At 33.7% G+C, this 16,135-nt stretch overlaps 1 protein-coding gene across 16 annotated transcripts in view; it reads right to left on the bottom strand.

The window, feature by feature from the left end:
• Positions 1-16,135, bottom strand: part of bru1 (bruno 1) — a 323,289-nt gene that overhangs the window by 45,334 nt on the left and 261,820 nt on the right. For all 16 annotated transcript variants that reach the window (XM_065353887.1, XM_065353886.1, XM_065353892.1 and 13 more), the window contains 2 exons: positions 14,355-14,480; positions 14,079-14,158 (listed from right to left, as the gene is read on the bottom strand). In XM_065353887.1, coding sequence (XP_065209959.1) covers positions 14,079-14,158; positions 14,355-14,480 — 206 coding nt within the window. The remainder of the gene's footprint in view (positions 1-14,078; positions 14,159-14,354; positions 14,481-16,135) is intronic.

Genomic DNA, 16,135 nt, shown 5'->3' with positions numbered 1-16,135 from the left:
GACAATATTTTTCTGAATTTAGGTCAATTCTTTGAAAATCAAATTTAGACCAAAAATGCAATAAATTCGTAATTTTGACAAACTGACACGAAAAGCTGAAATTTGGCATGCACCGTATTTTAACCCCCCCCCCCCCCGCCGGCTGAAATTTCTACAAAAATTTCAAGACAAGTCGAACAGCTTTTTATGGCAGGCACTTTGAGAACGTGGAATTTCCAAAATATGACCGAAGGCTCCAAAACAGATTGAAACCACTTCCAAGTTCCAATCGATTAAACATGTTGGAATTATGTATTTATAATGTAAAGAAAATTTGAACTTTTCAACTTGATTGAGTAAAATTTTGAAGAAATTTCAACACTTAAAAATCTGCCGGAGGCTACACTAGTCATCAGATCAGACGGAAGGGGAGGGGGGGGGTCAAAACTAGAGTAAATGCCAAATTTCAACTTTCTAGGTCAATTTGATGAAATATTTCGATTTTTCCACAGCTTTTGACTCAAATCTGATTGTCAAAAATTCACTTAAAATTGACTAATGCAATGTATACCTGCACCTCAATTTTTGACTGGAGATGTATTTTTGAATACGTTTTCAATTTCGCTGTGCCCCCTTCAAAAAATTTCATAATCCACCCAGAGGAGTAATTAAATCAAAAAAAATGCCATACCCATCGAAAAATTCACTTTTTTCAAAAAACGTTCACTTCAGAAAATAAAAAAGACAAGATTTTTGATATTCTACAATTTAAAATTGGAGAAGCTACAAAGTTGAAAAAATGTTGACAGTGAACCCGTAATTTTAGATATAATATCAGAGTCTCTATATTCAATTTTAAAGACAGGAAAATTTGTTTGTTTAGTTCAATAACTGATATATAAATAATGACGAGAATAAAATTTTATAAAATTCATCAATTTTCAAGCAGAAAAAAAGTAAAAGGAGAAGTTCTTCAATCTTCCCTCTCCCATCATCCATCTTGAACGCTGCCTTATCAGCAAAAAAGCCACCTACCACCGATCAATTCGATTTCCTACACAACTGATCACTTATAAAACAAGAAAAACTATCACAGAGCACTTTCGATATGATTTTTCTCAATTTCATCGATCACCATCGAACTCGTTACCTCATCGCGAAAAAAATTGGCGAAAAAATGCATAAAATTTTCAACAAAAAAAAAAACAACCGCACATACTCTGGTCGATAAATTCACGTTGATCAGTCGAGCATATAAAACTGGTTAAAACAAGATACAACTAAGTAATCGTCAGCGACGAACAACTCGAGAAGCAATCATCACACCACACCGTAGTACAAACAACAAATATCCACCTTGGAACAATAACATGGCCTACGTGCGATTAGAGATACAAACGAACCGCGAAAACAGTGAATCGCGTGCATACATTTTAGCTCTCTCACTCTCCGTTGTCGTCTGTCGTCGTCGATGACCAACTTTGTGGTGGCAACGATGATGAGAATGGCGGTGGTTGGCGGCGGCGGCGCTTCGTCTAACATCAATTATTCAATTACCTTTTCCTGCAAAGCTCTTCGTGTAGTTCACAGTTCACACCGTTCAATATACGTACGATGTGGTGGCCTATGAGAGGAGACAATATCACCATATGACACACTATGTACAACGTATAGACAGACGAGCACGCAATAATGATGAAGAGTAGAATATATAGCGTCCGCGAATACCAAGAACTATAAGCACGATTATCGACACGACTTGTTCACCGAAAACTGAAACTTTTTCTGTACATCGTCGTCTCTTGCTACTCGCGTACTATATGCTGTGTAAATTATCGCGGCGCAATGTATGTAGATGTGGTAGATAGGTAGGTAGGTAGAGGTACATACGAGTATACAGTACCTACACCTCTCTCTCTTGAGTACTTAAATTTTCTACGCACACCAATACACACATACACGTACCTAACGCAATAAGCTACCGCGTTTATTAAACGCTATATTACGAATACACAATATCAAATACATATTACACACAAGCACACACATCATTAAAACCGTATGCTACGCTCTCGTAGCATAAATACATAAACGTTTTTATAGCCGTCGAATTTATGCACATGGCAAAGAGTATATGGACGCCGGACGGTGTTGGTCACCGTGGTCGTCGTCGTAGTCGTCATCGGTCATTTAGCTCGAACAGAGTTTAGGTTTTTTTTTCATTTTTAACTCCTTCCACAGCTGATTACTTTTTACTTTTCCGTTGTCATTGAAACTCGACGCGGTAACAATTACCATAATTAAATAGGCCGTGTGTAGCTGTGTACCGGTAGGTATACAACGGGGGCAAACGTTACGAACTTTTAATATATTCGACAATGCGATAAAAACAGAGCGAACAGACTGACCGAGGTAAGAAGGGAACAAGAAACAGTTGACAGCGAGACAGCGACAGCGAGCTTAGCTAGCGAATAGAACGACGACGACGACGACGGAGGAAAAATAGAATCAACGACGACTAACATAATTTCCTATATACTGTACCATATAGCTTACTTAACATATAAACGATCGTACGATATACGTACGTTTATGAGCAATGTATGTACTAGGTTAAGTTATGGTTATGGCTCGGTGCAGTATGCAACACTGATGATAAATATGCAAAAAAAATGCACCACTACCATCAGGCAAAAATGAGGGGAACTCGAATTGAATTGGAGCAAGAAACATTAAAAATGGAAAAAATATCCAATGCAGAGTAAAGGAATCAGCTTTTTGGTTCATTTTTACTTAGAAGGGAACCTCACGAGATTGCAGTAACTGATACGACCCAATTTTTTCCAAAAGTAAGAGGACCCGGTAGTTTGTTCACAACAAAATTTATAGCAGCCCAATCGCAAAACTAAGGGTTCCACAGGGGTCTAAAGGTCTCAAAATTTAGATTTTCGATCAATTCTACCACTAAAAAAAATGAGAACATGTGATTAAAACAATGGCATCTTTTGGGCTTCAAATTTTTGAAAAATTTCCCAAAAATGGTCAAAAAATGTGATTGAGTGGCTACAACTTTGGAAATCATCTTTTCTATTCGCAAGTCGAGTTTCCTGGGGTTTGGACGCGATTTCGATTCTGTGCATCCAAAAGGGCATGTTTTGGGCTCGAAATTTTCAAAAAATTGCTTTAAAAAATTATCTAAAAGTGCGATTGGGCTGCTATAACTTTTGAAATTATCTGAAAATAGACTTGTGAGTTCTGACCAAGAAAACTCAACGACAAGTGACTAGATAAGATGATCCCCAAAATCGTGGCAGCCCATCGCATTATATTTACTTAACCATTTTTTGATGATTGAATATTTCAGTCACAAAAAAATCTCTTCTCATGGTATCTAACAAAATTGAAAAAATCAGTACTTTTTCAATCAAATTTTCAGAAATCGCTTCAATCATTTGACCTCCCTCCCCCCTCCCTCCACATACACACACAACAGATTAACAAAGTCAAATTTTTCACAAGAAAACTATCAAAAAAATTGAAATTGGAAGAACATTTTCACACAAAGCATTTTTTAATTTCAATCAAAATTATAACGAAAAAAAAAACAACAACAACAACAACAACAATACAAATGAACGCATTACATACGTTTTGAGAAAATAACACAACGAATGAACATCGAAAAAAAAGAACGCATTTGAATTTTTTCATTTTTTCACATCCTTTTTCACTACTTTCACTGTCTATTTTTAAAATCATATCATCACTTTTTCACTACTTTCACAACTTACCTGTTAGATACCCTGCCTTTTTACGCTTGATCAGCTTGATATATTTTGGGAATTACAGTTTTACTATTTTAGGAACATTTTTTCATTTTTTTTTTTTTTTAGGTGGAATTGGCCAAAACTCCGAATTTTGAGACCTTTAGACCACTAATTGGTCAGCTAAAAATTTTGTGGTGGACTACCTTAGGAATCCTTTGAATTTTGAAAAAAAATCGGGTCAACTCGGTTAATGCATGACAAGGGGTGGTACATATTATATGCATTAGCAGGGTGTCTACCAGAACCAATTTAGCAAAAATGATGACTTCTGTATGAGTAAATCAGAAAAGGGATTGTTCAAGAGAGTAGAACAGATCAAAACTAAACTGAACAAAATCTCACAGAACGACCAGGCAAGAAATTTCAAGAGCAGAACAGATCGATACTGAACAGAACAGAACGAATCAGAAATGGAACTTGTCAAAAAAACAGTTCCAATCCCAACAAAGCACAGCAGAACAAAAAAGAATGAATTACGTAGAAAAGGAATTTATCTTAAGCACAACTGATCAAACCCCGACAGAATAAAATAAATCAAAACGGGGATAGTTCAAAATCAGAGCTGAACAAGATCAAAAAAGGCAAATTGAAAAGGAATACGAGTATGTATAGGTAGTTCAAGAGCAAAAAAAAAATGAAACTTTACAAAACGAATCAAGAAAGAAATTGTCCCAGAGTAGCGAATAGATCAAAATTGAGCAGATGAATGAAAAAAAAATTCTAAAGAAGAACAGAACAGAGCAAATAAATAGAGCAGAATGAATAAGAAAAAAGTCAAAAGAAAAGATCAAACCCCAACAGAACAGAACGAAACAGAAACGGAATTGTCCCAGAGCACGACTTTTAAAAAATCATACAAAACGAATCAAGAAAAACACTCTTTAAGGGAACAGTTGATCAGAAATTTAAAAAACGTTCAAGACAAGAACAGATTAAAATCGAAGAAAACAGAATAGGTACATCAGAAGAAGAATAATTTGTTGTTGAAAAAAACACTACTTTTCCACTCGACCCCCCCTTCCACCCTCACATACAAAAACATTAACAAAGTCAAATTTTCATTTTCACAGAAAAATTTTCATTAAAAAAAAATTGAAATTGAAAGACAAATTTCATCAGAAATAAGTTTTTCCCCTAAGATTTGAGAGTTTTTGTTGCACGTTTGAATTTTTACATTTTTTTCACTATCTTTTTGATTTAATTCACTACTTTTTCATTACTTTCACTACCTGTTAGATAGCTTGAAATGGCTGTCTGATGATCTTGAAATTTACAAAAATTCACTAAGTATTGAAAATGTAGTCAAGGCACTTACATCTACTGGGATTTCAGTTATGAGATGGAGGGGGAGGAGGAAGAACAGTTATAAAAATCCAACTTTTATTACAAATGGAACCAGACATTTCAATGAATTCCTATAAAGGATCTTTTCAGGATGATTTAAATAAATCTTGAAATCAAAAGTAAATGATGAATGCTGAAGTCAGTGTAGATCAAAATCAAGCTGAACAAATCAGGATTCAGGAAAGACATTTCTCAAGAGAAGAACAAATCAAAATAGAGAAGATTGCTTCCCTACCCTCAAATGCTCAAGAGAAGAACAGCTCAAATTGGAACAAAATAAATCAGAAGAGAGCTCAACAAAACCAAAAAGAACAAACAGGAAAGGAATTGTTCAAGAGCAGCGATCAGATGAAAACTAAACTGAACAAAATATCTGAATAGGAAATATTCTAAAGTATAGAGTTGGATAAAAGGTTTCTGTTCATGCTCAGCATGCCTGATCTCTTGTATACCAGGTGTCCCGGGATAGATCAAGATGTCAAATATTTTTCCTGGAGAAAGAGAGAGATACAGCAACCCAAACAATTCGAGTTCAAGTTCGTTTGCAAACCTTAAAAACTAAAAGGAGTCTATTCTTCAAGGTTGCGTACATCTTCAAATGTTACAAACTACTTGAATGCATTTCTATCACGTTGCCAGTGGTGTATCTACATCTACACAAGAGTTTTCAGGTTCAAGCCTCCCTCCATTGCTGGTGAAAATGTAAAATAAAACATACAAAAGTTCATGGTCAGCAAACAGAAATCCAACTTACGGTTACACAGTTCGAGTTTCTATATCATTAGGCAAAATATTCGAACACCCGGTACCTACGCACCTCCTTCCAACATTGTGTCCAGTAACTCCATACTTAATTTTCAGCTTCAACCTGATACCCAAGTATATTCTAATTTACCTGCACGTTAATACAATCTAAACTCGGCTACGACTCAAATCGACTTTAAAAAAACGAATCAAAACTGAATACCAATTAGCTCTCGGAACCGGGATGTTGCATGCACCAATAATAAAAAAATTCACTCGTTTCAAACCTTCTGCTTTCTACCTTTACTCCTTCCTATATTATATCTATCGTTATACCAGACAGAGAAAAAAGAAAAATGAACAGAGAGATCTTATGCGCGTTTCCGTAGACTATGTAAGAATTTTAATGCGGCAGTTTTCCCCCAACTTCTCTTCTCCCCTTACTTATATCCTTACATTCGGTATCTTTTACACGAATATCGTAAGATACACCGTGTCGCGTCGCTCGTTTCGTAATCGTTCGATTTAATTCAGCTCCAAAGTATCTCTTACCTACTCACTACCTATGCTTATTGCATTAACCGAGAGGAAAGCACAGGCTCGAGAAGAATACAAGGATAAGGATAAATTAGAAGTTAACAAACGGAGGAGAGACGATATCTTACGATTTATTCACGTGTAAAATAGTTCGTCTCGTCGTGCTACTTCGAATTTATACAAAAAGAAAAGAAAATTACACGCCGACGATGATAATTAAATTCCTAAATTGGGGCTATAGGTACCTTTACCTACACCGGTGCACAGGGTGTTCAAAAGGCGATGATTACCTCGACTCTCGAGCGAGAGAATGAATAAACAAGCAGACTGTACAATGTACAATTCAAGAGGACACCTTTTTTCAAAATGGACGATGATGTCCTGCTGCAAACCTACACTTCTGGTACACATAATAAACAAATAAACAATTTTTCTCTCTCTCTTTCCCTAAAAAAACAACAACAACAAGGGGAATTATAAAAGAGGGGGCAAGAGTACGCATGCAATCGCCAACTCGGCACAGATTTCGATAATCAACAATTTATGACACTTCTAAATATACAATCATAATGTTCACAGGCCTCCAATTCCCCTGCCTCTTTTCCTCCTCTACTTAACCCTCTTATACAGGCACGCTATTAAGCTATTAGCATTCGGCGAACATCTTCGCCAGCACGTCACATCCGCGTGAATTATTTTCACTCGATAGCAACCGAAAGACGCCGATTTGTTGCGTATAGATTGGCAATGTCCTACTTGAAGACCAGAAAAGAGAAGCTTTCGAGATTATATGAATTTGAACTGTAGCTCTTCTATACCGTAAATCAGGATTCGAACAATGTTCAGAGTTTTTCGTCCTGATATCACCTAATATTGAGAAACAGCAGTTATGTCGAAATAAGAGACACTTTTTCTAGATTTAGGAAAATTGTCAACTTCCTTCGAGGATTCATTGAAAAATTTTCTGTTTTTTTCGACGTTCTTGCATAGGGTGAGTTTTTTGTCGAGGTCTAGACACATTTCAATTCATTCTGCTCCTACTCCTCCTCCTCCTCCTACTCCAACTCAACTTCCCAAAAATAGTAATTTTTCTTCATTAATTCCATTCATTCACAAAAAACCAAGAAACACATCTCAAAAACACCAACGAAAAACACAAAACAATCAACTTTCGCTCGCCAAGCATTTCAAGAAACCAACTTTAGAAGTCAATATAATTCGAATTAATCAAACACACCGCATATATATAAACACCAAATTCCTCAACCACTCGTATACAACAAGCTCTCGAAAATTCCACCATTTCAACCGCTATTTTCTCATACCTTACACACCGCAACTTCAAAACTCAACGGAAAATATTTTCAATTCGCTGTACAGCTTCGCGAGTTGTTGATAGGACGCTACCATACCGCACCGTGCTTTCTTTTTTTTTTTCATTTTCATTTTATGTTACTCTCGATACATAACAACATCGAATCAGTACAATTGGTTCGTTTTGAAAATACTTTACGAGAGGAATGTAATTCAAAAACATCAATTCGAAAACCTCTTCATTTTAGCAGACTTTCAAAGGGCACAATGCCTTTAATAATTAAATTGATAGGATTCCACGCATACGTAACGTAATTTACATATACAGAGATATACCTACTTTACAACGAGAATTTTGTAAAGAAATCTGTTCTATGTACTAATAATAAGATGTTATATAATGTAACGGACAAATTTTCCCGGCAACAAAAGAGTACCTATAAGAAAAGGAGAGTTTTCGCAGATACTGCGCCATTTCTTTCTATTAGCGTATTTTTGTATTTACATTTTTCATCTTCACTTCGTTCTCTTTACGTCTTCCCATTTGTTGGTATATTTTTCTTCGCAACTTTTCTACAGTATCTCAGATTACTCACATTGGGGGCGTTTTGGATCAAAAATGTCGAGATTCGATTTGAATAAGTTCTTTGTTTGTGATTTAAGTATAAAAATTATCACGAACCACGAATCACGTTCACGAATCATTTTTTTAAATTTTTTTGCTTCTCGTTCTCTTCGCTAGACGACATTACTTCTGATTTTGGAAACTCTCCACAATTCACTCACATTTTGAGATACTTTATCAACTTTGAACGATATTTCATGCCATTGTGGTCAAGTTTACCTAAATTTTACACACGAAATTTCATCTCACTTTAATTACATTTGAACAATTTTAGAAAGCTCTCCTCTCACCCCCCCCCCCTCCCCACGCAACAATTATTTAACAAAATCAAATTTTTCAAAGGAAAATTTTCAAAAGAATAGAAATTGAAAGAAAATTTGAAAATTTGTATACAGCAAAGTATATTTATTTCTCAATTTTAATAATTTGAAGGTTTTTGTTTTGCGTTTGAATTTATACAATTTTTCACTCCCTTTCAAACTAAATTCACCAATTTTTCACTACTCTCACACCCATTTTTAAAATCACCATTTTTTCACTACTTTCACTACTTGTTGAATACCCTGTAAATTTATGTAATCAAGACGATTTTTAACGCTGTTTTATACAATTTTTTCAATAAATATTTTGTTCAATTTTTTACTGAAATACTAGGGGGCTTCGCCCCCTAGGTCGCTTCGCGACCCAAACCCCCCAACGTCTCGCGCACTCGCTTCGCTCGTGCTGCTCGCCCTGGCCCTCGCTTCGCTCAGGCCTCTCGCCCCTTCGGGGCTCGCTTTTTTGACAACTCAACTCATGCCCCTCACTTCGCTCGGGCTGCCTCTATATGCAAATCAGCTAAAATATGTCAATAGCGAATTCTACTCTGGTTCTAAAATACAATTTTTTAAAAAATCAAATTTTTCAAGAAAAAAAATTCAAGTTTGAACAATATTTCTATCAATTTTTAAAGTGAATTAACGACATTTTTTCTCATAAAACTTCCGACTATTCACTTCAGATTTATATTTGGGGTGTTGAATTACTCTGGTATAACTACCTATACTGACTTGACATCATCAGTTTTTAGGAGTAAAATTTCTGAAATTCTTTATGTAAAAATTGGGTAGAAAAATAATTGAAATTCTTGTTGAGTAGGTAGGGAGTATGCTGGAGTAATTCATTCCTATTAAATGATTATCTGAGGTAAGGTAGTCAAATTTGTATCCCTAGTATAGAAACCCCACCAGTGGTGGCGCAGCTATAGGAGGGACGTGACTTGAGCCATTGCCCCCCCACATGTGAAAATTTGAAATAATACATGCATTAATGAACTGTTTTTTCGTTTTTTGTGGACCCATTTTTTTCAAAAAAATTTTGTTCTCACCTCACTTGAGCTGTAATTGCACCTTCATTTCCATAAAATTACCATACATTACAAAGGGTTTTCATAAAATTACCTCTAATTTCGATTTTTCATGCCTAAAAATCTGGGTTTGCCCCCTCCCTCGAGAGAATTCTGGCTACACTGTACTGAACCCTTCCTCTATCTTCACTTCAACTTTTTTACCAACATTTGTTCCAGTTCCACAAAACATTTCAATTTGTACTGTTGAGATAAAATTCTAACCCAAAAATGATCTCAAGTGCAGAACCTCCTCTCCTTTTTATTTTAACAGACACCATATTCCAGTTTTTAAAAAATGAAATACCAAGTATAGCAATGAATGCCAGTCCTATAGGAGAAACTGCAACTCGCAACACAACAACAACATTCCCTCCTCAACACCCCTATGCTGTAAACACGCCCACATAGCAACGTTCTGAGTGTATTGTTGTCCGTGCGCATTGTAATACATACGTGCATTTATACACAATAGAAAAAGTGTTTTTTCAATTTTTTCGGTCATTAATTTAAAAATTTTGGATTTTTTTTTCTTGATGACATATCTACACGTCAAAAGGAACGTTTGAAAAAAAAAATTGTCGAAATCGGTTCGATAGAAAAGGCTGGCGAACTCTATCAAGGTTTATATCCAAAATTCTATTGTTTAAACACAATAGAAAACGTGTTTTTTCAATTTTTTCGGCCTTTAATTTAAAAATTTTGGATTTTTTTCCCTTGATGACATATCTACACGTCAAAAGGAACGTTTTGAAAAAAAATTTGTTGAAATCGGTTCAGTAGAAGAGGCTGGCGGACTCTATCAAGGTTTTCCTTCAAACATCTTTTAATATATAAGGACAAGTATAGCAATGAATGCCAGTCCTATAGGAGAAACTGCAACTCGCAACACAACAACAACATTCCCTCCTCAACACCCCTATGCTGTAAACACGCCCACATAGCAACGTTCTGAGTGTATTGTTGTCCGTGCGCATTGTAATACATACGTGCATTTATACACAATAGAAAAAGTGTTTTTTCAATTTTTTCGGTCATTAATTTAAAAATTTTGGATTTTTTTTTCTTGATGACATATCTACACGTCAAAAGGAACGTTTGAAAAAAAAAATTGTCGAAATCGGTTCGATAGAAAAGGCTGGCGAACTCTATCAAGGTTTATATCCAAAATTCTATTGTTTAAACACAATAGAAAACGTGTTTTTTCAATTTTTTCGGCCTTTAATTTAAAAATTTTGGATTTTTTTCCCTTGATGACATATCTACACGTCAAAAGGAACGTTTTGAAAAAAAATTTGTTGAAATCGGTTCAGTAGAAGAGGCTGGCGGACTCTATCAAGGTTTTCCTTCAAACATCTTTTAATATATAAGGATTATTGCTTTTTGGTAAAATCAAATTATCCCAACACAATTCATCAATATTTTATGCAATTTTTGCCAAAGACCAAGTTTAATAATTTTGTGAAAATTTTTATTGATTTTAATTTTTTTTCAGTATATTTCATGCAAGTTTAAGCGATCATATTTTCATTATGTTACAATCAATTTTGACAAATTTTGCTAAAATTTCATCAATTTTAGGTAGGTGTTAAATTCATGCCATTTTTGTAACATTTTCCAAAATTTCATTAGTTTTAGATAAGTTTTAATGACTTCAATCATTTTTTCAAGAACTTTTCGCCAAATTTTTCCAAAATTATATCAATTTTTCGTAATGTTTTAAAATTTGAATGCTTTGAAGTTGGTATTTCTATGTATGTCATTTGAAACACTTTTCAGTAACATTTTATACAGTTTACTAATTTTTGTCAAATTTTCCTGAAATTCCATAAATTTTTAGTAATTTTCAAAAATTTTAGTATTTTTACACCTTGATAACTAAGTATAACATGTTTTTACGATTTTTTCATTCAAATTTTGATGATCTCTGCAAAATTTTGCAGAAATTACATCAGATTTTTGAAATTGTGTTCAATTTTACCGTAATTTTGTCACTTTTTGTCAAATTTAAATAATGTTTAACACAAATTTAACAATATATTTTATACCTACAATTTTTGTGGAAAAATTTCATCAGTTTTTCATGATTTTTTATTCAATAGGTAAGTACGTAGTACGTATTTAAGTATGTTTTTTTAACGCGGATTTTCAAAATTCTGGTTTTTGGATGTTTTTTGAATCTCTTTTTGAAAAATTTTTTAGATTCAATCCTCATTTTTGAAAATCTTAAAAAGTCTTTCTCCATAAGTGCACCATTCAAATTTTGTTGAAATTTTTTCAGTTTTTGATAATTTTTATGCAGGTTTTAATGATTTGTAGCGCTTTTGACGTATTTTTATGTCATTTCGAACACATTTTTAACAATATTTCACGGAATTTTGGATAAATTTGGCCAAATTTTATGAATTTTCGATCATTTGAAACTATTTAAAGTTTTCTTCTTTTTTTTTAGGGCTTTATGGCATTTTCAACATATTTTCACAATGTTTTCCGAAATTTTTTCCTGAATTTCATCAAATTTTCTAAAAATTTAATCAGTTTTACGGAATTTTTCATGATTTTACTTCTTTTTATAAGGTATTTTTATTTTGTTTGAAACAAGGTTCTGTGAAATTTTATGCATTTTTCGCTGATTTTTGTGAAAATTCTCCTCAAATTCCATCAATTTTCGATAATTTTTAATTCGGCAAAACGTTGATAAGACATGATTTTCAAGATTTTTGATAATTTTCAATATATTTGTGTTTTTATGTCATTTTATTAGGCTTCTAACAATGTTTTTTACAAACTTGACTGAAATTCTATCAGATTTTGGTGATTCGATATGGTTTTGAAGCTCTCATTTTGTAGAATTCATTTTACGTTATTTTCAACATGTTTCTTTTACTTTTATGCAATTTTCACAGAATTCCGCCAATTTTTTTTGAAACGATTTTCACAGTTCAAGTGGACTGTTTTCAACAAAAATACCCCCTCCCCTCTTAGCTAAAACACGTACATGTTAACACGTCGATGAATCAACAAAATCAATAAGTATTTTGTACTGATAAAAAAAACATCTTGAATCGAAAATTGTGTGATTTAAATCTTTTCTCAGAATAAATAATAAATCATCTTAATCGTGATATTGCCCAAACTGGTCCCCAAAAAGAAAAATTATCCCATGAAGAATATAAATTTGGCACCTAACAGAATTTCACTGTAGGTATAGAATAAGATAAAAGTATGTATGCTGGGCGTGATATCAGGTCAAACAGGAGCTAAATTTCATTTCTCATTTTTTTGAGCTAATTCATGAAAATTCGAATTTGAAAGATCAAAATTTCATCAAATTGAGGTAGAAATCAAAAAGTTGATTTCCACCTCATTTCCAACTTTTTGAATCTATTTTACAGCTGATTTTTGAATCATTTGAAATATTGAAAAATTTCCATCAAAAAAGGTCGAATGAAATTCAACGACGATGAACTTGAATTTTACCATTTCGAATCCAACACTTTCTCTTTCGATTACTACAGACCAAATGCAACACTTAGATTTTGAAACTTAGGCATAAACAGATCCAATGGACCACAAAAAAGTGAAATCCAAATTTATCGATGCACATTTCATGGAAAATGGAAATTATCCCAAAACTGGAACGAAAACGCCAAAAATCCTGAGCAAAAGCAATCACAATTGAGATTTCAGACTACATCGCAGCAAACCCCCTACAAAAAAAGAACTCCATACTTCGCTATTACGACGTTAGCTCATCACTCGCCATAAATCACTTCACCACCATCGAATGATATTTTCCAACACACCATGGCTTACCCCGCACCTTTCACTTAACCAGTATATAATCACACGTCCGCGGCTTATAAACGCAAATGCGCTAACCTATTTATGTTTTTAATTCAATCTGCAGCGCATAACACGAGTAGAAGAAAAAATCGTTTGTTTTGATGTTTTTTAATCGCATAAACAGATACACATTCGATACACGATGGATTGGCAGAGTGGGCGAGTAAAAGACCCGTCTATTTTTACCCATCGCCACGTTATATGTACAGAGCACAACACGAATATGCCAGAATCGATTGCACTAATTTCCTCGAAGAAGAAAGAGAAAAAAAAATCAAACGTAAACACATCCATCGCGATATACAGACGATTATGTAGGTTAACGTCAGTAGGTAGGTACATTTCCAATGAGTTGAATTTTCTATTCATCGGGCTCTGTGGCATTAAAAATGATGCACCTTGCCCTTATACCTTTTGAGCCTACGTATCGATTATTAATTTTTAAAATATCATGTATTATTTTTTTTTTACTACGTACTTCCATCGTGTGTGACTGATGCATGGTTTTGATAGCGTTGATGGCACATTGTTTCGAAGTATAAGTAACAAACGCACAGCCTGTAAAAACAAAAACAAAAATGAATACGAGTATAGGTACATGCATCCGACGCACGCAAAAATGTTATAAAATGAAATATACACGTACGTATATTACACATACGTATTCGTTTAGGCATATTATCTATTTAATGGCATAACTATATTTATGTATTTTACAATGAATGAGGTATCTAAACCAGCTTTTTGTACATACCTTTGCTAATACCTTGATTATCTCGTAATACTGTACATTCTTCTATCGTTCCAAAATGTTCGAACATATTTCTGATATCTGTTTCGTTGCATTTTTTCGATAGCATTCCCACGAATAATTTTCGTTCTGTAAATCATTAAAAAAAAACAACAAAAATAAGTACATTAGAATTTGATGAATTGATTTTTAATACATATTATTTATGTATGTAAGTAATTAAAAATGACATCATATTTCAATACTGGGCAAGTCAGTGGCAACTTCCAGTGCCAACATTAAGATTAAGAATAATAATTCATTATTTTCTCATTCTTCCAGGAAATTGGGCCTGGGGCGAAGAGCTACCATTTCCCTCATCCCTCTTAGGTCCAGGGAACCAGGGAATGTTTATTATATCAATTTTCTTCAAAACATTTCCCAAAGTATTTGGAAAAACACTAAAAATTGAAATTCGAAAAATTCTCAAAGTTCATTGTTACACAATTTTGAAAATGAAAAATTCACCAACTCGAGTACCTCAGCTTTTCTCCCAAAATTGAAATTTTAATAATTATAAATCCATCTCCTTTCTCAAAAAAATCGCTCACTAGATTTATTCATTTCAATTTATAATAAACCTCAAGAACTTTTGGGAACAAATATTCAGTGGAACAGTCAATTTTCTGAGAAAGGGGGTAGGAGGGAGGGAAGGGGGTTGAAAAAAAATTGTTCAAGTACAACACAATTATTCGAAATCGATAAAATCCCCAAGAGAGATTTTTCACCATTGCTTCCTTTTTTTTTGAAAATTGATAAAATAGAAATGTTCAAAAAATGTCCAAAAAAACAATTTTGAACATCAGAAAAGAGAAATTTATTTTGACTGTCCTGTTCAGTTACAATGACCGTGCTCTTTGTTACAGGGTGTCCAACAAAACTTCCAGATATAAATCATGACTTTTTCATGACCTATTTTTCTCATTTTTACCGCATAAATATACCTCTCACCCCCCCCCCCAAAAACTAAATTAAATAACTTGAAACCGCGAAGCATTTTTTTTTCAATTTGTATGTAAGTAGGAGTTCCATTTTTTCAATTTTTTGAACAAATTTTCAATTTTTTCATTTTAATGGGCTTCTTGAAAAAATTCTAAGTGTGTTTCGAGCAAATTCCATGACCGTTAGACACCCTGTTCTAATTTGTAATTCATCTGTGATGTTTTCTCACATCTTTTTTATGAAAACGTAGATGGAAAATTTTCAAAAAAAATTGAAATATTGATAAAACACTATCGCCATCTTAAATTTTATGGACTAAATTCCATTTTTTTTAAATTCTATCAATCTTTGAAATCCCAATTTGGCTTCTCAATCATACCAAAATTTGATTTAATCGAAATAAAAACCTGATGTTTCGATGTGCATCATTTTCGACCATTCAAACTGCAAGAAGGCGAGTTTGAGCTTTCAGTAGATTTCTGAATTTATTATTTCGGAAAAATTCCTCGGCTCTAAAATAACCCAAATATAATTTAAACCAGTTCCACAAACTCAAATTAAGTATACTTGCGATCCTTTTCATCAATTTTTTTTTTCATTTTGTTAAACTGGAACCAAAAACCAACAGCACAAAAGGAAATTTAAAAAAATAAAACAAGAAGGATCACTGATGCAATGTGGAAGCAGAACGAAAAAGGAATTCATAAAAACACTCATCGACTCAATGGCAATAGTACGAACGGAAATTCTCGGTATCTCGTTCATGTACACGACAAGAAGAACACCAAATTTCAACCACAAAA

Source organism: Planococcus citri, chromosome 3 (assembly GCF_950023065.1).
Source record: "Planococcus citri chromosome 3, ihPlaCitr1.1, whole genome shotgun sequence".
Lineage (NCBI taxonomy): Eukaryota > Metazoa > Arthropoda > Insecta > Hemiptera > Pseudococcidae > Planococcus > Planococcus citri.
This window is presented reverse-complemented; position numbering and strand designations above follow the sequence as displayed.